The 23,520-nt window shown below is 46.1% G+C and overlaps 1 protein-coding gene across 1 annotated transcript in view; it reads left to right on the top strand.

Moving 5' to 3' along the window:
• The window catches only part of VSIG10 (V-set and immunoglobulin domain containing 10), a 36,217-nt gene extending 12,979 nt beyond the window's left edge, over window positions 1-23,238 (top strand). Inside the window, exons 3-9 of the mRNA XM_086681800.1 lie at window positions 4,548-4,850; window positions 6,500-6,760; window positions 14,020-14,313; window positions 16,700-16,810; window positions 17,646-17,661; window positions 19,096-19,313; window positions 20,516-23,238. Of these exons, the coding sequence (XP_086537926.1) occupies window positions 4,548-4,850; window positions 6,500-6,760; window positions 14,020-14,313; window positions 16,700-16,810; window positions 17,646-17,661; window positions 19,096-19,313; window positions 20,516-20,568 (1,256 nt within the window). The 3' untranslated portion in view covers window positions 20,569-23,238. The remainder of the gene's footprint in view (window positions 1-4,547; window positions 4,851-6,499; window positions 6,761-14,019; window positions 14,314-16,699; window positions 16,811-17,645; window positions 17,662-19,095; window positions 19,314-20,515) is intronic.
• The last annotated feature ends 282 nt before the right edge of the window (window positions 23,239-23,520 follow it).

Below are 23,520 nucleotides of genomic sequence, written 5' to 3'. Positions count from 1 at the left end.
GCCCGGAGCGCGATTAATTTGAGTCTCGCCAAACTCATCTGAAGCAGAGATGCGTCCCTATAAGAAGCTGAAGATCTCTGGGTTCCGGCTTTGTGGATGGGATTGGCAATCACTAGGGAAATCGGGAGGCAGTGGGGTTGTCACATATGTCTCTATATTCAGTCTCTAAAAGTGGTATCAGAACAGTCTCTGAATTTTCCCAAGGATCTTATCTCACTCTAGAATCATAGGTATGCCCACTGATTAGCAGAGACTACCTGATATAGTCTTAGGTCATTTTTTTTTAATGTTTTTTATTTTTTTTGAGAGAGAGAGAGAGAGAGAGAGACCGAGAGTGAGCAGGGGAGGGGCAGAGACAGGGAGACACAGAATCCGAAGTAGGCTCCAGGCTCTGAGCTGTCAGTACAGAGCCTGACGCAGGGCTCGAACCCACGAACTGTGAGATCATGACCTGAGCTGGAGTCAGTTGCTTAGCCAACTGAGCCACCAAGGCGCCCCTATTCTTAGGTTATTTTTAAATCAAAATGCTGGTATAAAGAGAAATGCCTAAAGATAACTCTTCTAATTGGCAGGGAACCCAAGATACTGAGGTGGAAATCTCCCATTTTGTGGGTCCCTGAGTCGTAAGTCAACTCTTCGAGACCCTTGACTGGCCAAACTATGGTTATAGGGGTCGGGGGGTGGGGAAGGAAAGAAGTGAGTTCCAACATCAAGAATGTTGGCAGAGGGGCATCTGGGTGGCTCAGTTAGTTGAGCGTCCGACTTCGGCTCGGGTCATGATCTCACGGTTCGTGAGTTTGAGCCCCACGTCGGGCTCACTGCTATCAGTGCAGAGCCCACGGCAGATCCTCTGTCCCCTTTTCTCTGACCCTCCCCCACTCACACTCTTTCGCTCTCTCTCTCTCAAAAATAAACATTAAAAAAAAATGGGTGTTAGCAGAGAAGAGGAAGGCAGTGGCACTGGTACGTTGTTCTAGAACAGGAATCGAACTTTTTCTGTAGAGGGCCAGATGATACATATTTCAGATGTTCTGGCCCAATTAAAAACGTCCAAAACAAGAGTGTAAACGCATTACCACATTTTTTTAATTGACAAAATTCAAAGTATAATAATAAATGAATACTTTTTTATTTATTTTTGAGACAGAGAGAGACAGAGCATGAACGGGGGAGGGTCAGAGAGAGAGGGAGACACAGAATCCGAAACAGGCTCCAGGCTCTGAGCCATCAGCACAGAGCCCGACGCGGGGCTTGAACTCACAAACCGCGAGATCATGACCTGAGCCGAAGTCGGACGCTCAACCGACTGAGCCACCCAGGCGCCCCAAATACTTTTTTTATAGTATAGTGTAATGAGAAAAATAGAATTCCTTTTTTGGGGGGGATAACATTTCATTTAATTGTGATTCAAAGTTAGCGTTCTCTCTCATCAAATCGATTGCGAATATTCATCTGTGAAAACCATTTTTAGCCTGTGAGCTGTACAAAAACAGATAGTAGGCCACGGTTTGCTGATGCCTATTGAATCAATCAACAAGGATACTACCGATAATAATGTCAGGTAACATTTATAGAACATTGACCAAGGTCAAACACCAGGCTAAGTGTGCTGCTTGTATTTTCTCATTGGGTCCTTCAGTAACCTGGTGATAGATGTTTTTACTGTTCTTTTCGTTTCATAGGAAAGGCAGGAGAGAATGAGAAGGATGGGCACTTACCCAAGGTTGTCTATCTGTAAGTGGCAGTAGGATTTACACCCAGGTCTCTGAATTCAGGGGACAAGCTCATGGCCCCCAGGCAAAGGCACCCATCCAAGATAGAGCTGAGAACTCAAACTCCAATGACCAAGGCCTCAGTAAGACGCCGAGCCTTTGTAACCACTTTATATTTTTATTTATTGGCTGTTTTATTTTTGTTCCCCATCTCTCTTTCTCTTTGAGTGATTGTCACCATCACCCTGCAGGCAAAAAGGGCTGGTAGTTTCTGTTTGGGAATAAATTATCAAGTGGGTGGAGAGAGCAGTGGAAGGGAAGGAAGTGGGCACCTTCTCCTGTGTAGTAAAGTCAGAGCAAGGGAAGAACCCCAGGGACTCAAGATGGCGTCAGCTTTAATTAAGAAAGCAGACTCGGGGCACCTGGGTGGCTCAGTGGGTTGAGTGTCCAACTTCGGCTCAGGTCATGATCTCATGGTTTTGGGTTCGAGCCCCGTGTTGGGCTCTGTGCTGACAGCTCGGAGCCTGGAGCCTGCTTCGGATTCTGTGTCTCCCTCTCTCTCTGCCCCTCCCCTGCCCACGCTTTGTCTCTCTCTCTCCTTCAAAAATAAATAAACATTAAAAAATTAAAAAAAAAAAAGAAAGCAGACTCAACCCAAGGGCTTTATAGATGAGATGTAACCTCTGAACACTTCATTCAGGAGGCCTCTCAGGTTCTTTCATTTGATTTCTTTTTCTAATCCTTCCACCCCTCCTTCTCATCCATTCCCTGTATCCAACCCTGTTTCTTGATGAGAATTGTACTGGTCAGAAGCCCCTCCCACCCAGTTTCTGGGGGTCCACAGTATCCATTCTAGGCCACTAATGGCCCTCCAGACCACAAGTCGGAAGACTCAGGCTGGCCAATCTAACACACTACCTCTTTGCTGGCCTGGGCTTTGGCTGTCAGTGCTGCAGAGGTACCCTCTGTTTAACTGGATGCCCGCCAACTGTGGGCACGCCCTATTACCTGTTGGTCTGCATACCTAACCAGCTAGCCAGCAACAGTAAGTGGTACCTCCCATACTAATGGCATCGTTTTAAAAACTGACCCTCTATGGCAGGTGACATGGTTCCAGCAGATCAATGCAACTGTTGGGAACCAGCCCCAACCTGAGAAGGATATGTCAAGAATTCTGACCTGGGAAATGCACAATTTCTTTTTTTTTTTCTTTCTTTTTTAAAATGTTTATTTATTTTTGAGAGAGATAGAGCGTGAGTGGGGAGGGACAGAGAGAGAGAGAGAGAGAGAGAGAGAGAGAGGGAGACACAGAATCTGAAGCAGGCTCCAGGCTCTGAGCTGTCAGCACAGAGTTCAACACGGGGCTCAAACCTGCGATCTGTGAGATCATGACCTGAGCCGAAGTCGGACACCCAAAAGAGCGAGCCACCCAGGTGCCCCGGAAACGCACAATTTCTAGAGTCCTACAAATAGCTTCAGACATAGGTGAAATAGATGCTGGACTTTGAGGGGCTCTGGGAAAGCCTTTTCCTCCCCGGAATAATTTTTCCCACTGGCCTATTTCTGTTCAAATTCTACAGTCACAGATTTATTCCTTTGGCTAAGTGTTGCCCTTCCCGGATTCTTCTTTCCGAAAGGGCAGAGGTAACACACTAAATGACTTTGGTATAAATAGGTGTTAAATATATTCTTTTCATCAAAAGAGATGCCTCAGCTTGGATGCACTGGCCACCAGCCATGGGATGGCATTTCTGGGGATAAGAAAGAAGTTCAGAAATGTAAGGGGGATCCGGAGAAGACCCAGCACTTACCATGCTTCCAACCTGACCAGCACTGTTCTGCTGTACTACTTGAGTATCACCATAGCTCCTTGCAATGGGTTCTAGCTTTGCCCCCATTTTACAGATGTGGAAGTGGAGGCTAAGAGAGGTTAAGTAATTTTCCCAAGGTCACACAGCTAGTGAATAGAGGCCATAGTTGGGCCTGGAACCAATGTTTCTTGTGTTTCAGTGTGAAGTTGTGCTAGGAGTTCCCCAGCCCACCCCCAGGCTCAGTGATTTCTCTGGGACAACTCACAGGACTCAGCATTTGTAATTTGATTTATTACAGCGAAAGAATACAAAGCAAAATCAGCAAAGGGCAAAAGGCACATGGGGTTAAGTCTGAGGAAAACCAGGAGCAAGCCTCCAAGACTCCTTTTCCAGGGGAGTCCCATGGAACACTCTTAATTCCTCCAGGAACGAGTTGTGGCAACATGGGTGAAATGTGTTAGGAAGCCCACGAGACCCCCAGCACCCTGGATTTTTACTGGGGGCTAATCATGTGGGCACCCTCGCCTAGCACGTACCCAAGTTCTAGACTCTCAGGGGAAGCAGCTGTACAGCGTAAACCACACTGTTTTGCAAATGGTTCAGGCCCATGAGCCTCCCTCTTGTCAGGTCTAGAAATGGCGAAACCCTCCTGAAATCCAAGTTCCAGTCACCAGCCAAGGCCAACCTTACAAGCAGGCCTTTTTAAGGAAAGCACTTGGGCCTGCCATGTTAGCTCTAATGCACAGGTAGCCTATCCCCTCACCAGTGTTTCTGAAAAGGAGCGGTTTGCAGTTTCCCCTTTCCTATAAGGATTGAACCCCTCCCCCAATAAATCAACGTTTATCTCAGGATTAGAACGCATAAGGGCATTTAAGCATAGCATTTGTCATATAGTAAGTATTCGATAGATACTGACATCCTCATTGTTGCTTCCTGATCATTTCTGCGTCTGTTAGATCTGGTAAGGAGCTCAAGTTAACTCTTAAGTAATGAATAGTTTCCCCATTCCCCCTGTCATTCTCAGGCGGTCCCTATGAGGTTGAGGTCAACATCTCCAGCACCGGCACGCTCCCCAATGGCACCCTCTATGCAGCCAAAGGCTCCCAGGTGGACTTCAGCTGCAGCAGTCGCTCTTGGCCTCCGTCAGTGGTTGAGTGGCAGTTCCGGGCCCCCGATTCCAGCACTGAGCCCTTTGGAAACAACCTGACGGTCAGCAGCTTCATTCTGCTGCTCATGTCGCAAAACCTCCAAGGGAACTACACGTGTTTGGCCACGAACACGCTCAGTGGGAGACAGCGGAAGGTGACCACCGAGCTCCTGGTCTACTGTGCGTAAGAGGCGCTCCCCTCCCCCATGTCCTTACCTCGACCCTTCGTGAGCTGCATGTTTGTGCCTCTTCCTCCTGTCTACAAAGGCATGCCTGCTGCACGGGCCCGAACTTGCTTCTGCGGTTCCCTCAACACACACGTACACACCCAGGGCTCTGTGTCAGAGAGGAGTCACTTCTAGGAGCTTGCTGCTAAGTGGGGGACACAGGAGAGTCCCTGTGAGCCACAGAAGGAAATTAATGCTGAGCCTAATGCTTGCTTTTCTTTTTTTTAATTGAGGTGAAAGTACAGAACAGCCATTTAAAGATGTACAACTCCGTGGCATTTGATACATTCACAGCGTTGTGCGACCATCACATCACCTCTGTATAGTTTCAAACATTTTCATCACCCCAAATGGAAATCCCATCCCCATCGAGCAGTCACTACCTCCTGTCTTCTCCACCCCCTGGCAACCACCAATCTGTGTTCTATCTCTATGCACTTGCTTATTCTGGATGTGTCCTATCAATGGACTCCTACCAATGTGGCCTTTCATGACCAGCTTCTTCTGCTGGGCATTACGTATTCAAGGTTCCTCCATTTTGTGATGGAGTTAATATCCCACTGCATGGAAAGACCAAAATTTGTGTATGCATTTGACCATCCTCATTCTATGCATGAACTTGGGCCCTTTAGCACCGTTAGGAACCAGCAGTTTGTGAACCTTTCTTGCGGGAGTGAGAAAACAAATTCCTTGGGTGAAAACCACTGTAGACACATAGAGTGTGCTCATAACCCATGCTAACGACAGGAGGCATCCGAACAGCAAATTACTGAACAGGATAATAACACCTTACTTAATTCATACGTTATTCAGAGCCTTTATAAGTCTCTGTGTTCTCTCATAAAATGGCATTTATTGTAGACGAAGTCATATGTGCTTATTAGAGGAAACATGAGTGGAAAGAAAAGAATATTCTCACCGTCATTTTGGCATATTATTGATAATTTTTCTTGTAGATGACTTGTACCTACCCATCCATGTAAGATCCAAATTCTATTTGTGTGTATTATATAAAATCTATAAAGGATGTACAATACGTTTAATACATACATAATATACATATAGAACATATGCACAATATACATTTATGTGAATTTTCACATATAGCTGTTAACACATGGGTTACATAGGATTTACAGGTTTGTAACTTGTTAAATGTCTGTGTGTTCTTAGTAATGCCTGCACAGAGTAAAAAGGAAGTATATGTTAAGGGTGGGGGCGAATCCCACCTGTCACCCCCCCTGGGGACCAGCACTGTCCAGTAGAGCTTTTAATGATGATCGAAATGTTCTATTCTTTGTGGTCCAATACAGTAGCCACCCACCGCATATAGTCACTGAGCCCTTAAATAGCCACATGTAAAGGTCATCGTGGCTAGTGAGAATTGCAAAGACGAATGAGGCCCACGTCCTTGGAGACTGGACACTCCGCAGAGGAAACCCGGACTACTGTCATGCACTAATTTGTGCTAAGGAGCTATTTCAGGGCACACTAACTGAGCATGACTGTTTCTCTGATACACTGGTTCTGTAATCCTTAGGGCCAGCTCAGTGGCTGATTTTGGAGTCTCTGATTAAGCCCGCATCCTCTGCTGTTTTGCAGCACCCCCTCCGTCAGCCCCTCAGTGCCGGGCAGAGATGTCACAAGGACAGCTCACGCTGCAGCTCACCTGTCGCTGGGACGGGGGATACCCAGACCCGGACTTCCTATGGACAGAAGAGCCAGGAGGTGTGGCCGTGGGGACGTCCAAGCTGGGGGTGGAGATGCTGAACCAGTCCCAGCTGTCAGATGGCAAGAAGTTCAAGTGTGTCGGGAGCCACATAGTGGGACCGGAGTTGGGAGCCAGCTGTGTGGTGCAGATCAGTGAGTCTGGCCTGCCTTGTCCTGGGTTGGGGTCCACCCATCTTCCTTTATTCCAAGAGCACCTTCTGCAAGAAGGTCTGGGAAAGAAATCCCAAGATGTCGTAGTGAACCGAGTTCTGTTTCTTCCTTTCTTTTGCTTTGTATCTCCTTCCTTTCAAACTTTAAAGATGCTTCACCAACCTTCTTGGTTCTCATCCAAACCGTTTTCTACTTGATGCATCCTAACTAAGCACCTGTTGTGTGCCAGGCACAGTTTCTAGGTACTGGAGGTGGAGCAGTGAACAAGAAGTACGTGGTTCATTTATTAGCTATCTCCTGTTATGTAACAAACACCCCCCGACTTAATGGCTTAAAACAACAAATCATTTATTTATCTTATGATTTCTGTGGGCCAGGAATTCGGACAGGGCACGGTGGGGGTGGTCTGTCTTGGCTCCGTGATACCTGGGTCTCAGCTGCAAGACTTCGTTGGGAGGGCTGAATTGTCTGAAGAATCTACTTCCAAGGTGCTCACCCATATGCTTGGCAGGTTTGCTTCCTCTCCATGGGGGCCTCTCTACAGAGCCCCTTGACTGTCTTTGCAACATGGCACTGGCTTTCCCCAGAGCAAGTGATGCAAGAGGGAGCAAGCCAGACAATTGCAATCCTTCCTCTGACCTACCTAGCCTCAGAAGTCGCACGGCATCCCTTCTGCCATATTCTGTTCATTAGAAGAGAGTCACTCAGTCTGGCTCCACTTTCACGGGGGGAGTGGGTGGAATTAGGTTCCACTTTTTGAAGGGAAGAGTGTCAAATGATTTCTGGTAACATTTTTGAAATCATGACCATTCCTCTTTCCTAGGGCTTAAATTTTTCTGTGTGGGGGTGGGGGTCAGAGGAAGATAGAAAACCCAAAAACAAGTAAGATAGGTTCAGATAGGGATAATAATAATTATTTTTTTAATGTTTGTATTTTAATTTTGAGAGAGAGTACGCATGCGCTCATGAGCAGGGGAGGGGCAGAGAGAGAGGGAAACACAGAATCTGAAGCGGCTCCAGGCTCTGAGCTGTCAGTACGAGCCTGACGCAGGGCTCGAACCCACACACTGCGAGATCATGACCTGAGTTGAAGTCGGATGCTTAATCAACTGAGCCACCCAAGCACCCCAGTGATAATAGCTATGAAGAGAATAAAATAGCTATGAAGAGAATAGCTATGAAGAGAATAAAAGAGACTTTTAAAGAGTCTATCATAGGAAGAAGGCTACTCTTCCTAGGAGGTAGGGAGGTCTCCTGTGGCAGTAGTATTTTGAGCAAAGACCTGTAGGATGAGGAGCTAGCTAGGTGGGCTGAGTATTCCTGGCAGAGGGAATAGCAAATGCTAAGGCCCTGAGGTGGAAACTTATCTGGCACTTGAGGAACTGAGAGTAGACCACTGTGCGTGAGGCAGTGACTAGGCTAGATGGCTATTGTGGGTTGAATTGTGTCTCCCAAAAAAGATATGTTCAAGTCCTAATCCTGGGTCTCAGTGGATGTGACCATATTTGGGCTAAGAGCCTTTGTGGGTGTGATTAAGTTAAGATAAGGCCATGCTGGAGTAGGGTGGGCTCTATTCCAGGGACCAGTATCCTTACAAGAAGAGGGACATTTGGACACAGACACGCGAGGAGAATGTCACGTGATGATGGAGGCAGGGACTGTAGTGGTCCATCTACAAGCCAAGAATGTCCATGGTTGCCGGTGACCGCCAGAAGCTAAGAGAGAGGCATGGGATGGTTTCTCCCTGGGGATCCTCCAGAGGCCTCAAGCCTGCTGACACCTGAATTTCAGACCTCTGAGTTTCTGCACTGTGAGAGAAAGGATCTCTGTTGTTTTAGGCTACCCACTTTGTGGTACTTTGTGAGAGCAGCCCCAGGAAACGAATACCACTGGAAGCAAGGACCTGAGGGTGTTGGGCTTTGTTGGCCATGGTGAGGATTTTCCTCCTAGTGTGTCAGGACGATCCTCAGAGGTGCGGCCACGGAGGGCTGACCTGCTGAGAAGTGAGCGCTGTTATGCCAGGAGATGCGTGTTTTCCCAGGCAAGTGGCATTCCCATGGTTGACCCTTCCCCAGTGACTCATTCAGCAAACATGCCCCAAGTGGCTCATCTGTGTCCGGTACCTGGCTGGCCCCAGGCAACAGAAGGGACCAAGACTCACTTTCTACATTAGAACAGGGGTTGGCAAACGATGGCCCGTGGGATACACCCGGCCCCACTGGTTTTTTGCAATTTTATTAAAAAAAAATTTTTTTTTAGTGTTTATTTATTTTTGAGAGAGACAGAGAATGAGCAGGGGAGGGGCAGAGAGAGAGGGAGACACAGAATCAGAAGCAGGCTCCAGGCTCTGAGCTGTCAGCACAGAGCCTGTCGCCTGGCTTGAACCCACAGACCGTGAGATCATGACCTGAGCCGAAGTCGGACACTCAACTGACTAAGCCACCCAGGCGCCTCACAATTTTATTTTTAATGAGATATAATTCACACAGCATAAACTTCATTATTTTAAAGCGTATAATGGTAGTTTTTAGTATATTCACAATGTTGTACTATCATCAGCACTGTCTACTTCCAGAACATTTCTATTGTTCCACAAAGAAACCCTGTACCCACTGGCAAGTCCCCTCTAGGAAGACTGTGCCACTGACATTGAGTGTTATCTTTAATTTTTTAGACTTTTCCTATTTGTTAAGACATGGCGTAATTTTTAATTTGAGTTTCTTTGATCCTAGGGGAGTTGACAATTTTTATATACTAATTGGTACATAATACTGTGTACTAATTGGTTCCTATATATTTTCTGCGAATTGTCTGTTCATATCTTGTCCATTTGTCTTTCTTTTTTTTTTGTTAATATGAAATTTATTGTCAAATTTGTTTCCATACGACACCCACTGTCTTGTCCATTTTTCTACTGGGTTCATCTTTTCTTATTATTCCCTGAGAGTATTTTATATTCACCTAGTCAGTTAATTTCAGAGAACTGTCATTGCATGCCATGGATATTTTTCTGTCCTACTTGGCTCCTAAACTGCATTTGTGCTTCATTTCTGCTAGTTATCAGCAGTTTTCTGATTGTGAAGGGGTCACCTACCTGTGTCAGCCCTGTACTTTTAGGGTTCTGGGCTCAGAAGTTCTTTTCCTGTTTCCAAATTGCTGACACGACGTTTGAACCCTCACAGTAGCCCGCAGATTAGACACGACAGTTTGTAAGTTGCAGAGGGGACATCATGTGAACTAACTTACCCACGATCACCCAGCTCGTAAGTGACTGAGCTGGCACCTGGCCCAGGCTGATCTGACTCCAGAACCCTTGCCTCCCTCAGGAACCCCTTCCACACTTAACCCAGCAAGTCCTTTCGGGGAAGAGTTACATACTCAGCATGGTATCAGGCACTGTAGGAGTACCGAGTCCTTAACCTTCAAAGGACTTAAAATTTCCTCGGAAAGATAAGTCATAGAAACGTGAAGTAGGGAACTGGCAATATCGCAGTAGTGACCTCGATATTTGTTGAGCGCAAACCGTGTACAAGGTGCTGTGCTGGGTGTTTTCCACACAGTACCTTGCTTAGTGCTCACGATCACCCTGGGAGCTAGGTGTTCATGTTATCCTCATACATTCATTTCTGGGGACTGCCATAACAAAGCACCTCAAACTTGGTGTTTTAAAGCAACAGATATTGGGGCGCCTGGGTTGGTTCAGTCGGTTGAGCGTCCGACTTTGGCTCAGGTCCTGAACTCGCAGTTTGTGAGTTCGAGCCCCATGTCAGGCTCTGTGCTGACAGCTCAGAGCCTGGGGCCTGCTTCCGATTCTGTGTCCCCCTCTCTCTCTGCCCCTCACCTTTTCGCGCTCTGTCTCTCTCTGTCTCAAAAATAAATAAACGTTAAGAAAAACAAAAAATAAATAAATAAAACAGAAATGTATTCTCTCCTAGCTCTGGAGGCTGGAAGTTTGAAATTGAGGGATTGGTGTGTCGTGTTCCCGTCGAAGGCTCCAGGGGAGTGTCCTTCCGTGCCTCTCCCGGCTTCTAGTGCTGCCAGGCGTTCCTTGGCTTGTGGCTACGTTCCTCCAGTCTCTGCCTCTGTCTTCATGTCTTCTCTGTGTCCGGGTCTCTCTGGGTCCACTCCTCTTGTAAGACACCTGCTGGTGGGCTTAGGGCCCACCCTGAATCCAGGATGATTACATCTTGAGATCCTGAACTAGTTACCTCTGCAAAGATCCTGTTTCCAAATAAGGTCACGTTCTGGGGTCCCTCGTGAATTTTGGGCGGACGCTATTCAATCCACTGCACTCCCCGTTATGGATGATGAAGCAGAAGCAATGGGCTTGACCCGATTCCTACAGCCGGAAGCAGGGCACGCCTTCCGAATGGCGGGTAATGAAGATTCCCAAAGTGTGCCGTGGACGGCAACTCCCAGGAAGTGGCTAAATTATGGACTGACCCTGAGACAGGGTGAAAATGGCAGAGGCAGCTGACAGGTTTGGTGTTGTTTTTCCCCCACCCCTTCGTATTTTTCCTGCAGATCTTGTCTGACTCATCATTCTTGTGGCCCCTGAGTCCTGGCCAGTAATTTGAGTCTAAATATGTGCTCAGGATTAAGAAATGTGTCTGGAGAAGAGAACTGGGTGGACGTTTTCCCAGTTCCAGGAGCATAGGGAAGCAGGCACAAGGACCTAGAACCTTCCTGACTGACTCTGACATTGTCCAATTCTCCCCTCTTTCCTCTTGGTCATTTGAGCCCAGAGCTTCTCAGCCTTGATGTCCATACAGGTCACCTGCGGGTCTGGTTAAAAGGCAAATTCTGTCTCTCTGGGCTTGGGGTGGGCCCAAGACTCTGCATTTCTAACCAGATCCTAGAAAGTGCTGTTGCTGCTGGTCCTGAGAACATACTTTGAATAGCAGTGCCCTTGGGGGAGAAGAAGTCTCTGGATCATTGCCTTGGGAGGACTAGTAAGTCATTGAAAAGTAATGTTAATGCTCACCTTTTGGGTACAGAACAGCATAGCTCCCCAAATGATGAAAAGTGATACTTTTGGGGATTCCTGCTGCCCACATCTCTTTAAATTGCTTGTAGGCCCCTACACGGAAGAAATCCACTCAAATCGTGATAAGCTGAAGCACTAACCAGCCCATTATGTGAAGGCCCTGGTGTCTATTCCATCTCTCGCAGATCTCTGAGGGCCCTGCATCCCCTCACCCCCACCCCTGACCCCACCCCTGCACACAGCATCCTCTTAGGTGAAAGAAACTCTGAATTTATAGGTGCCACACTCACTGTTTGGGTGGCTCAGCTTTTTGAGGGGCAAATGCTGTTTGGCAGAAGCAGATTTATGTACATGACCTCTGTTTGCTGGGGAAGGGGGCACTAGGGGGACTGTTTGCTTTGCTTTTTATGCAGGATGAGGAGGCTGTGTCTCAAACTTAGGTTTGGGGGCCCCTGAATTGCAACATACAGATGAGGCATGTCACTGCTGCTGGCTTTGTGACCCCAAAGGACACAGGAGTTAACCACAGAGAAGGGGAAAGCACAATTTGGCAACATGGCAGGAACCTGACAATTGATCCAGAAGGGGGTGGAGCACCTGAGTTTCCTGAGGAAACCTACGTTTGGGTCTCTTCTGCTGACCTAATTTAGAGGGAGAGCCTTTGGGCTGCTCTATACCCCTACCCTGTCCCCCGTGTACATTGCCCCTTCCGTCTCCCCACGGCGCCAGCACTGAAGCCCTAGATTCTCTCTTGGGACAATCGCCTGTGGGAAGCGTGTGGTTTCACTCTCCCAGGCAGGAACCCAGTGTGCCAGTCTGTGCCCTTCAGCTGCTGAAAATAAGGGCTTAATATATCACCCAAGATGAATTTGCCACCCTTTCCAGGATAGTGTGCATTTTGGGAAAGGCTTTCTGCTGCAAAGAAAATAAATGGATCGGGGGCACCTGGGTGGCTCAATCAGTTAAGACTTCGGCTCAGGTCATGATCTCGCGGTCCGTGAGTTTGAGCCCTGCGTCGGGTTCTGTGCTGACAGATCAATGCCTGGAGCCTGCTTCGGATTCTGTGTCTCCCTCTCTTTCTGCCCCTCCCCTGCTCACACTGTGTCTCTCTGTCTCAAAAAAATTTTACAAAAGGAAAGAAATGGATTGCTAGGGTGCACCTTAGAGTTCCCCACGGCCCACTCAAGTCAGACCCTGAGGCCACAGGGACGCCGCATTCTGAGTTGTCTACGACACACTTGTGATAGACTGATGCTCCCCCCAAGATGTCCGTGTCCTCATCCCTGTGACTGTTACCTTACATGGCAAGAGAGACTTTGAAGCTGTGATTTAAGATCTTGGGATGGGGAGATCATCCTGGATTATCGGGGTGGGGCCGTTGTGATGACACGGACCTTCTGAAAAGGAGACCGGAGGGTCAGAGTCAGCAGCAGGAGATGTGACGACAGGTGTAAGAGCGGGTCAAGGAGGGGCCACGAGCCACGGAATGCAGATGGCTTCAAAAAGCTGAAAAGGACGTGGATTTGGCCCCCAGAGCCTCCAGAAGGAATGTGCTCAGCCAACGGCTTGATTTGAACCTCATAAGATCATTTCCAACTTCTGGCCTCCAGAACTATAAAAGAACCAATTTGTGGTGTTTTAAACCACGCAGTTTGTAGCAATTTGTTAACCGCGGCGATAGGAAATGACAGCTGCTTTACTGTCCCCTCAAACACTCTTGGCAGGCTGCGTGCCCATTTTTCATATGAGCAATCTGGTTATTACGCATAGAAGCCTATAGCATAGACATAAGGAGCATGGGCTACAAAAGCCTGGCAACTTGGCTGGTTTGCCCAACTCATCCTGGTTTGCCCAAGACTTTCCCCTTTTTCTCCCTGAAAGCCCCATGTCCTAGGAACCCCCTCAGTCGAGCAAACCAGGACTCTTGTTCATCCTAATCCTAGCTGCACCACTTAACTCATTGTGTGACTTTGAGCAAGTTACTTAACCTTCTCTGGGCCTCCATTTCCTCATCTGCAAAATGGGGATAAGGACAGGGTTTTTGTGAGAACTAATTGGGTTAATAAGCATAACCGTGCCTATCCCATAGTAGATGCTAAATAAATGTTAGCTTTTATTATCACACGAGACCAAGTGTGGTACAGAACTTCCTGTAGTTGTTTCATTAGGAAGGTAATAATATTCTTGAAAATCTCAGGCCACTGCTTGAGTCTCCTTGAACATTTGTCTTCTTTCTTTACCTTCTGTTCGCCAGGGAGTGCCTCCCTTGTCTCTGAGCCCATGAAGACTTGCTTCGTGGGGGGCAATGTGACGCTCACCTGCCAAGTGTCTGGAGCCTACCCCCCTGCCAAGATCCTGTGGCTGAGGAACCTCACCCAGCCCGAGGTGGTCATCCAGCCCAATGGCCACTATCTCATCACCCAGAATGGCCAGAGCTCCACACTCACCATCCGCAACTGCTCCCAGGTCCTGGATGAGGGCTACTACGTCTGTCAGGCCAAGAACCCCGTGGGGGTGCGGGAGGTGGACATCTGGCTGAGTGTGAAAGGTGAGTGGCCCCAAACGAGGATGGTTGAGAGCTTCAGAGGACCTTCCACTAGCACGAGGACAGTTCGGTGCTTCCATATATGACCAGGTGGTCACTGCCATCTGGGAGAAGGCCTATCTGCTTGCCTACGACTTGACAAGGTGGAAAAATTATTATCCAGTCCTACATTTCCAACATTGCATGGGGAGAAAAAAGTAATTTATGTTGAGGCACGTGGCAGTCTCATTTGGAAGAGCACGTGACTCTTGATCTCGGGGTTGTGAGTTCAAGCCCCACGTTGGCATAGAGATTAGTAAAGAAAATATAAAATAAAGCTTAAAAAAATAATCTGTTACATCCCTAAGAATATATATTATAAAATATATTTTAAAAATACAAAAAGTGTAAGTTGTGACGCATAAGAGCAAAATGAACACCCAAGAAACTACCAGCCTGTTTAAGATACAGCGCCAACAATGCGGAAGTTACTTGTAGGTAGTGTGGCTAGATTTAGGAAATTAGAACAAAGCTAAAAAACCTAGGATGCCCTCTTAAATTTGCATGTCAGAAAAACAGAATTTTTTTAGCGTAAGCGTGTCCCACATTTTGCATGGGAGATGCCTATTCTAAAACATGATTCATTTTTTACCTGAAATCCAAATTTAAGTGGGCATGCTGTATTTTATCAGGCGACTCTACCTGTAGACTCCTTTCCAGTCTCATCCTGGGCCTCCTGAAAAATGTAATCACTATTCAAGAAAAATTTTACTACGTAAGTGAAATGCCTGCTTTTTTCACTCCACGTTTTTGTTCCTAGGATTTATTCATGCCAATATGTGTAATTATGCTTCATACCTCCTCACTGCTGTAGGATTTTCTGTTGTGTCACGATTACACAACTAAGTCACTAATTTTCCTGCGATGGACCTTTGTATTGTTTCTGATTTTTTGTTGTTGTGATGAACAGAAGTGTTACTATGACAATCTTTTACCCAGTTTCTCCTGTACTTTTACAGCAGGTCCCCAGGCAAATACTTCTCTGGGATATATGTGGAAGGAGTAGAAATGAAGGGTTATAGGGCATGTGCATTTGTATCTTTATTGGATAATACCAAATTATTTTCCAAAGTGGTTGTACTGATTTCCATTCACAACAGCGGTATGTAGGAGTATTGAGTTGTTCTACATTTTCGCTATCAGGCTTTGTGATTTTTGCCCAGCAAGTATGTGTGGGGTGGAATCTCACTTATTCTAATTTGCCTTTCTCTGGTTTCTAAGAAGATTGAGCATTATTTCATATGTGTATTTGCTATTTGTGTTTCTTCTGCGAAATACATGTGTGTCTTTTGACATTTCCTCCTTTCTTATAGATATGTACAAGTTCTTTAGAAATTCTGTTTACTAATCCTTATTAGTTTTACGTTACAAATATCTCCTTTTAGTTTGTCTTTTTTTTTCTTTCTTTATGCTATCCTTTCATGAGCGTTCTTTTAGTAGTTAATTTTATGAGTCTTGTATCATTAGCAATTTTTTATGTCTTAAGACATCCTGTCTCCTCCATGGCTGCAAAAGTCCTATCCTATATTTTCTTCTAAAAAGTTTTAATGTTTTGCCTTTCACAGTTAAATATTTAATCCATCTAGAATTGATTTTTGTGAATGGTGTGAGGTAAGGGTCCAGTTTCTCCCCCACCCAACACCACCCAAATTTGGATAGCCATTTATTCCAGCACCATTCTTGAATAATTCCTCTTTTACCCACCAATCTGTCATAAATCAAATTTTCTTTTATGTGTAGGTCTGTTCTTAGATTCTTGATTCTGTTCCATTCATCACTGTTTATGACAGCACTAACAACTCATACTCTTAATTTCTGTGACGTTATAAACAGTCTTGATGTCTGGTAGACGGAGACGTTAACTTTCCAGTGTTTTGTTTTGTTTTGTTTTTTAATGTTTATTTATTTTTGAGGGAGAAAGAGCGCGAGTGGGTAAGGGTCAGACAGACAGGGAGACACAGAATCCAAAGCAGGCTTCAGGCTCTAAGCTGTCAGCATGGAGCCCGACACAGGGCTCAAACTCATGAAACTCGAGATCATGACCTGAGTCGAAGTTGGACGCCTAACTGACTGAGCCACCCAGGCGCCCCAACTTTCCAGTGTTCTTTTGTATCACGTGCTTCATTTGATTCCCACAAATTGAGGAAATGAGATATTTATCTTGCCTTATGGAGAGGTCACATGCTTTGCCCAAGCTTATGGAACCAAAGGAAGACTAGGACCCAGGCAGAGGAAGGGCGATGTTGCTCTTTCACCTGCCTGTGTATCAATTTTAATATATGCTGCCCAAGCGAGCACTACCTACGGGTGTATCCAGTGGAAGACTCAACAGTGTGATTTGTCTTTGTAGAACCTTGGAATATTGGTGGGATTGTGGGCACCATCGTGAGCCTCCTTCTGCTGGGACTGGCCATTATCTCAGGGCTTATGTTGTATTATAGCCCTGTGTTCTGCTGGAAAGGTAAGGATTTCTTGGGTCTTTTTGCTTACCTTTTAGGCTTCTCGAAAGGGTGTGGGTGGGGGTCACCTGGGTGGCTCAGTTGGTTAAACATCTGACTCTTGGTATCTGCTCAGGTCATGATCTCATGGCTTGCCAGGAACAGCTCTGCCCTGACAGCGTGAAGCCTACCTGGGATTCTCTCTCTCCCTCCCTCTGTTCCCACTCTCCTGCTTACGTGCATGCATTCTCTCTCTCTCTCTCTCTCTCTCTCTCTTTCTCTCAAAATAAAGAAACTTAAAAAAAAAAAAGGGTGTGGGTGGGGGAAGGAGGCCCTAACTGTGCTCCCACCTGAGGTCCCATTCTATAGGCTTCTTCCTTGGGTCCAGATGATGTGCAATAATGAACATCCTAAGTACCATTCCTGAATACCCTGTCACCTCTCACGTTGGGTCAGTCTTCTCATTTCTCTGTCCTTTGGTAAATGTTAGATCAAAAACATTTTTTGAAAGACAGATACCATATGTTTTCAATCTTATGCGGATCCTGAGAAACTTAACAGAAGACCATGGGGGAGGGGAAGGAAAAAAAAGTTAGAGAGGGAGAGAGCCAAAGCATAAGAGACTCTTAAAAACTGAGAACAAACTGAGGGTTGATGGGGGGTGGGAGGGAGGGGAGGGTGGGTGATGGGTATTGAGGAGGGCATCTTTTGGGATGAGCACTCGGTGTTGTATGGAAACCAATTTGACAATAAATTTCATATTAAAAAAAAAGATTATACAAATATTAAAAAAAAAAACGTTTTTTGAGGCCGAAGTAGATGTTATTGGATATTAATTTTTTTCCTTTCTCCCTTCAGTAGGAAACACTTTCAGGTGAGTGTTCCTAGCATTGAGTCAAAAAGCCATTTCTGTGATCTGTCTTCACTGCAGTTTTTGTTTTCTCTCGTAAGAGCAATAATAGCAGCCACGGTTGAGGACCCGCCATGTGCCGGACACTGGGTGAGGGGCTTCATTAGGCGTGATTATAAACTCTGTCGTAAACTCTTCTGGATGGTGGTGGCATCGCCATCGTCCAGATAAGGAGATGGACCCTCGGTGAAGTAATGTCTGCAAGCTCATCCAGGAAACGGAGGGCTGCGCCTGCATTCAGATCCCGGTCTGACCGATTCCAAAGTCTGTGCTCGTTTTACAAGGCCCGGTCTCAGGGTGGGGCACATTGCTGGGCTGTTACTGAAGCGTAAAGATGGTGTGTATGCATGAAGCCCGGCCGTTTGTGCATTTATCTCATGTCATTTTCTAAAAAGAGCTAAAAGGAAGCCTAAGTCCTGGTCTTACAGCACGTTTTGGGAGACTGGTCTGAGCTTGCCCAGAAGCCCCTCCCAAAAGGAAACCTCATTCGGGACAAAGCAACTAAATGGAACTTGGGTATTTCATTTCCTAAGGAGATTCTGGGTGGGAGCAAAGAACTCTTCTCTTTGTTCCTCTCAACCGGTGGTATTACTGTTCTGGGGTGATCTTTCCTGGGGAAACGTCACCTTTACTGCCCTATATTTGAGGGCCGTGAAAGACTCACTTTCATTCCCTGGGCTTATTTTCTCATAGGAGGAGACAGCAAGGCATAGCGGCAAACGCTTTGGAATTAGTGGGCCTGGGTTCAAATTGCAACTCTGCCGTTCTCAAGCCCTGTGCTCATGGAAAATCCTTGACCTTCTCTGAGCCTCTGTCTCCTCATCTGTTTCCCAGAGGGAGACTGAAAAGATCGGATGACAATGTAATGCTCCTAGCACTGTGACTGGCCCATGGCACGAATGAGAAACGTACAGTCCAGCCGGGTAGGCAGAGTCAGTAACGAATCAGACAATAAGACAATAATTAAATGCCAAACCGCTGGGCATTCCCAAGTGCAGTCGTGGTTCAGGGCTTCCAGGGAGGAAGAGGACTTTACCTGGGCCTTGAATAACGAGTAGGAGGAGAAATTTCAGGAAGTAGAGCAGAAATAAAGGGCATTTCAGGAAAGGAACGTAGTAGCATTCGTGTATGTGCTGTGAGAGGTACTCGGATGGTAGGTTCCTGGGACAAAGAGTCACCTACCCAAGGAGCAGGGGGAGATAATAAAACCCACCCAGGAATATGTGATTGTCTGTAGGAATCTATGGCAGCATCGCTTTGAGAGATTCGTGTGTGGAACGCACAAAGATTTTTCCACATTACAAAAGAGGTTGCGATAAATCTAGTGTTTTGTATTCGGTAAGGGCTGATATTGGAAAAAGGTATCTTCTTGATTATTTCTCCCCCTTTGGAAATTAGGGGGCAAGACATGGGTGATGTCATGGTTTTGGTGGATTCAGAAGAAGAGGAAGCAGAGGAGGAAGATGTGGCCGAAGAGGAGGAAGAAGAGGAGGAGGAAGCAGATGAGAGGGAGGAGTCGCCAAAAGAAATACATAAGCATGGCCACATCCATAGAGTGACCGCACTGGTGAATGGGAATGTAGACTGGATGGGGAATGGACTCCAGGCTCTGCAAGGTAAGCTCTTTTTCCTTAAAACCACCCTGCTAGGTTGCAGTGAGATTCCCAGTAAGAATCTTTGAGTGTGGGTTTTTCCAAGGGTGGGGAAGACAGTTAAAGTTTAATCTAGCATCTGCTATCAACTCCTGACACCACAATTAAACTGCCAAACATTTATCAAAGACCTACTCTGGGGAAGGTGCGATATCGGCCCTGTTTAGAGGAATACAAAGCACCGATGATAACTGTAAGCTGGGAGCTTTGCAAGACCAGTTAGGGTGCACAGAGTGAAAGCTGGGGAAGATTTAAAATGGAAGCAAGATTTTTTTTTTTTTTTTAACATTGATTTATTCTGAGAGAGAGAAAGAGAGCATGCACAATTGGGGGAAAGGCAGAGAGAGAGGGAGAGAGAATCCCAAGCAGGCTCTGAGCTGTCAGCACAGAGTCCAACATGGGGCTCGATCTTACGAACTGTGAGATCATGACCTGAGCCCCAATCGAGAGTCAGTTGCTTAACTGACTGAGCCACCCCAGGCACCCAAAAATGGAAGCAAGATTTAACCATCATTTTGAGAGAGTAGCAGAGGAGGAATTGGGTTAATTTTGCCAGATGGATGATAGGTTTAAAAATAACAGGACCTCAGAGAGAGTCGAGTGCCTTGAGCGGCACATTAGTTAGGAAGAGCTTAATGGCACAAGTAGGATATGAGGCAAGTCTTTCAGGGCAGTGTTTGAATAAGCAGAAAGGAGAGAGTATTCCGGGTGAAGAGAACAAGTTTATGCAGGTTAGACAGCATACCCAAGTTTATGCAGGGTAGACAGTGAAACGAACGGGAGAGGGCGCCTGGGTGGCTCAGTTGGTTGAGCGTCTCACTCTTGATGTTGACTCAGGTCATGATCTCACGGTTCGTGAGATCAAGCCCCACATCAAGAGAGATTCTCTCTCTCCTCTCTCTCTGCCCCTCCTCAGGATTCTTTCTCTCCTCTCTCTCTGCCCCTCCTCTCTTCTCTAAATACATAAATAAAAGCATTTAAAAAAACAAAAGAACAGGAGAAAAAGGGGAACATATACCCTGCCCCACCTGCTCCCCCATGAAATCCAGTTCTGAGGCTCTCCAGTAAAGGACTAGAAATTGCAATGACTGAAACCTGACGGTGGAAATGGAGTCCCCTCTTGTCGACCTCACTCAGACTCAGATTGGCTTTTCTCTCCTGTACAGATGACAGCAGCGAGGAGCAGAGTGACATCGTTCAAGAAGATAGGCCAGTTTGAAGAAGAGAACTGTCCTTCGTTATCCTGTCTTGAAAGCTTTGACTTGACTCACACCCCTGCCTGAGGACTTAAAATGGTTTGGGACTCTCAGCAAAAAAGAAAAACACACACACGTATATTTCCTGCCCCCCTTCCTTTTTTTCCCTAAATCGGTTGACTTGCTGTAAGTTTTCTCATTGATGTTAAAAAGTATCAGGAACGGGCAGTATGGGGGGGAAAGGTGCGTTCGGCATCTGAGGTGCCCCTTTTCACTGTGACTTCTGGCTTTATCCAGCTTGACTGATGCTGATCTGGGGGGAGGCACTTGAGCTCTGTGCTCAGGGCTCTCAGTGCACCATGAAAGGTCAGTGATCAGCTTGCCCCAACACACAAGGGAATAATGTGGGGTCATGTCCCAGGTAAGCTGGAGATCCAGGTGGACGTCACCTCCCTGGAAAAGGTGAGGAGATGTCAGTTGCCGATGCTAGTCAGAGGGAGGCAGTTTGGCTCAGGTTTTGGAGGCTTGAATCTGGGCCCTGTTTCTTGTTTCATGGGCTCAGGCACGTTGCTTTACCTCTCCCCGGGACCTCAGTTTTCCTCATCTACCAAATAGGTGGAATCATACCGGCCGTACAGGGTACGGTGGGTCCTAAATGAGGTACTTGTGGGTGTGAAAGTGCCCAGGAGGTGTTCAGTAGATGTTGGTTATCTTCTCTTTTGCCCTCCCTGGTGGAAGAAACAAGGTCAACTGTAAATTACAAGCTGCCACCTTGGCCTCCTGTTCTTTGTTGAATGGTTTCAGATGAGAGCTCTCCTGATGGTATTTGCTTCCCCGGAGGTATAGTTCTTTTCAAAAGAGGTAGGGGCCCATAAGAGGAAGTGCCTTTCACTAGAACCTCTCATTTTGCAGAGCTTCATATTTATACAAAAGCCTCTTAGGTGACACCCTATTGGTTTTCAGAATTTCCCATTCTTCCTTTCTCCTGTGGCTTTGAAAGAAGGCAGGAGAAATGTTTTGCAGGGGAGTATCTGGTGAGAAGTACTCCTTGGGCACACAAGTTCATCCGGCCTCAGTTTCTAGATCTTGGAAATGGGAATGAGAAAACTTGTTTCCTTCCCACTTCCTAAGGAAATAGATTATGAGGCTACGTTGATCAATAATGCGAAGTTTGGACTGAAAATAACATATGATGAGTTTAAGCTGCTGTTTCCAGATCCCTGGACAGTTCAGAGATTTTTGTTTCTCTGATTTCATCCAAATCTCTTAAACATCAGGGACCTACTAAGGGTGCAAAAGATGTGTGCTAAACCTGAAAATCTGATGACTTGAGTTTGCACTCTTTACTGTTCATATCCTGCCTAATGGGCAAGACATGGGGCTTCATGGAGAACTTCCTTTCTCCAGCAATAGGGACTGGGACTCCTGTGAGACGAGAAGCTGGTTATCTGCAGGATTACCCTGGAGGTGTGGTTGGGACAGGTCTACTTTCTTGGATGAAAAGACTGAACTGAGAAAATCACTAGAAGTGAGCCCTGTTCCCAGCTCAGAGCTCTGGCAATCACAGGAGCTGGCTGCAATTTCTACCCCTCAGGAATAGCTGCGGCCTGCTAACAGTTCTTGTGTGCTGGGTCTTTTGCTGCATTGTATTTCAGTACTTAACCACTCTGGCCAGCCTGAGTTAGCATTGTTTCAGAACAGGAGACTTGAGTTGAGTTGCCGCTAAAGTCACTGAACACTGAGCTTGTCTCCCTTTAGAATCTTCCGTCATTAAATTCCTGAGGAGCCCACTCTGCAGAGGCAACCATGTTTAAAAAGAGAATAAGAAAAGAAACAGGAAAAAAAAAATCCTTAGGTAGGAACACAGAGAATGATTTGTAAGATCACTGAGATGCTTTCCAGAACTTCCCTCTTCTCTTGCACACGCACTTGATCGAAAATCTTCGGGGAGGGGTTGTTCCACTATCAATAGGGGGCTTCAAACACTATAAAGCCTAGATTAGCTGACCCATGACTTCTGTCACTTATATCTGAGCCCTATGTGCACATTAATATAGCTGGGTCAATTAAGAGCGCAGGTACTGGGGTTCTTCAAGCTTTAAGGATTTTTACAGAATTAGGGCTTGCTTTTATTTTAAGTCGAACCCCACCCCCAAAATTACAAGCATGTTAACAGTGGGTTACAAAATCTGTGTGGCAAAGTCCAAGTTGTTACGTTGCGCTGTTACACAATCTTAACTGAATGTATTGTGAACTCCAAGATCTCCTTATCAGAAGCAGGAAGATAAATACTGAAGGGCTATCACAACTGACATTTCAGCAGGGGACACTGGGGAAGGGCTCTGGCAATCCTGTGGCTTTGATATTAGTCCTAATTCTCACAAGTACACACAGGCCCTATTACTGCAGAAACCCCGTGATGGAAAACTCCAGAACCCATGCACCAACACCTGGAAAATCATTCCTGCCGGGTAAAGTCTATCATGATGCAGTAAGTGCCATGGGACTGACCAGGAACTGCTGCAAAGAAAAATTAGCAGATCCCTCTGCGTTATTTACATTTTAATATTTGGTATGTGTGTGTGTGGGGGGGGGAATGGGTAAGAGAAATTTATTCTGAGGTTATAATGTGGATTTTTTAAAAAAGATTATGGAATAAAGTTATTTTTAAATAAATATTTTAATGGTCTTGATTTAGACCTGATTAATAAAACTGAGAGATTTGGAGAAATGGGTTTAACCTCCCCCAGTTTTTTTGTTTTATTTATTTATTTTTTTATTAGCTTTCCCATATTGGTAACAATAGCGGTCTCTTTGCCATTTTATTCCTTTCCTTATAGGTATTCTCTTATGCTTACTGAGACACCATCACCTTTCCCACCCTCCCTGAGAAACTTGTTCTTCCATTATTTTTTTTTTTTCTCCCTGTATACACCTCTGTTTTGGTCAGACTGCATGCACCCTAACATGAGAGG

This window comes from Puma concolor, chromosome D3 (genome assembly GCF_028749965.1).
Source record: "Puma concolor isolate L17-30 chromosome D3, mPumCon1.1.hap2, whole genome shotgun sequence".
Classification (NCBI taxonomy): Eukaryota; Metazoa; Chordata; class Mammalia; order Carnivora; family Felidae; genus Puma; species Puma concolor.
This window is presented reverse-complemented; position numbering and strand designations above follow the sequence as displayed.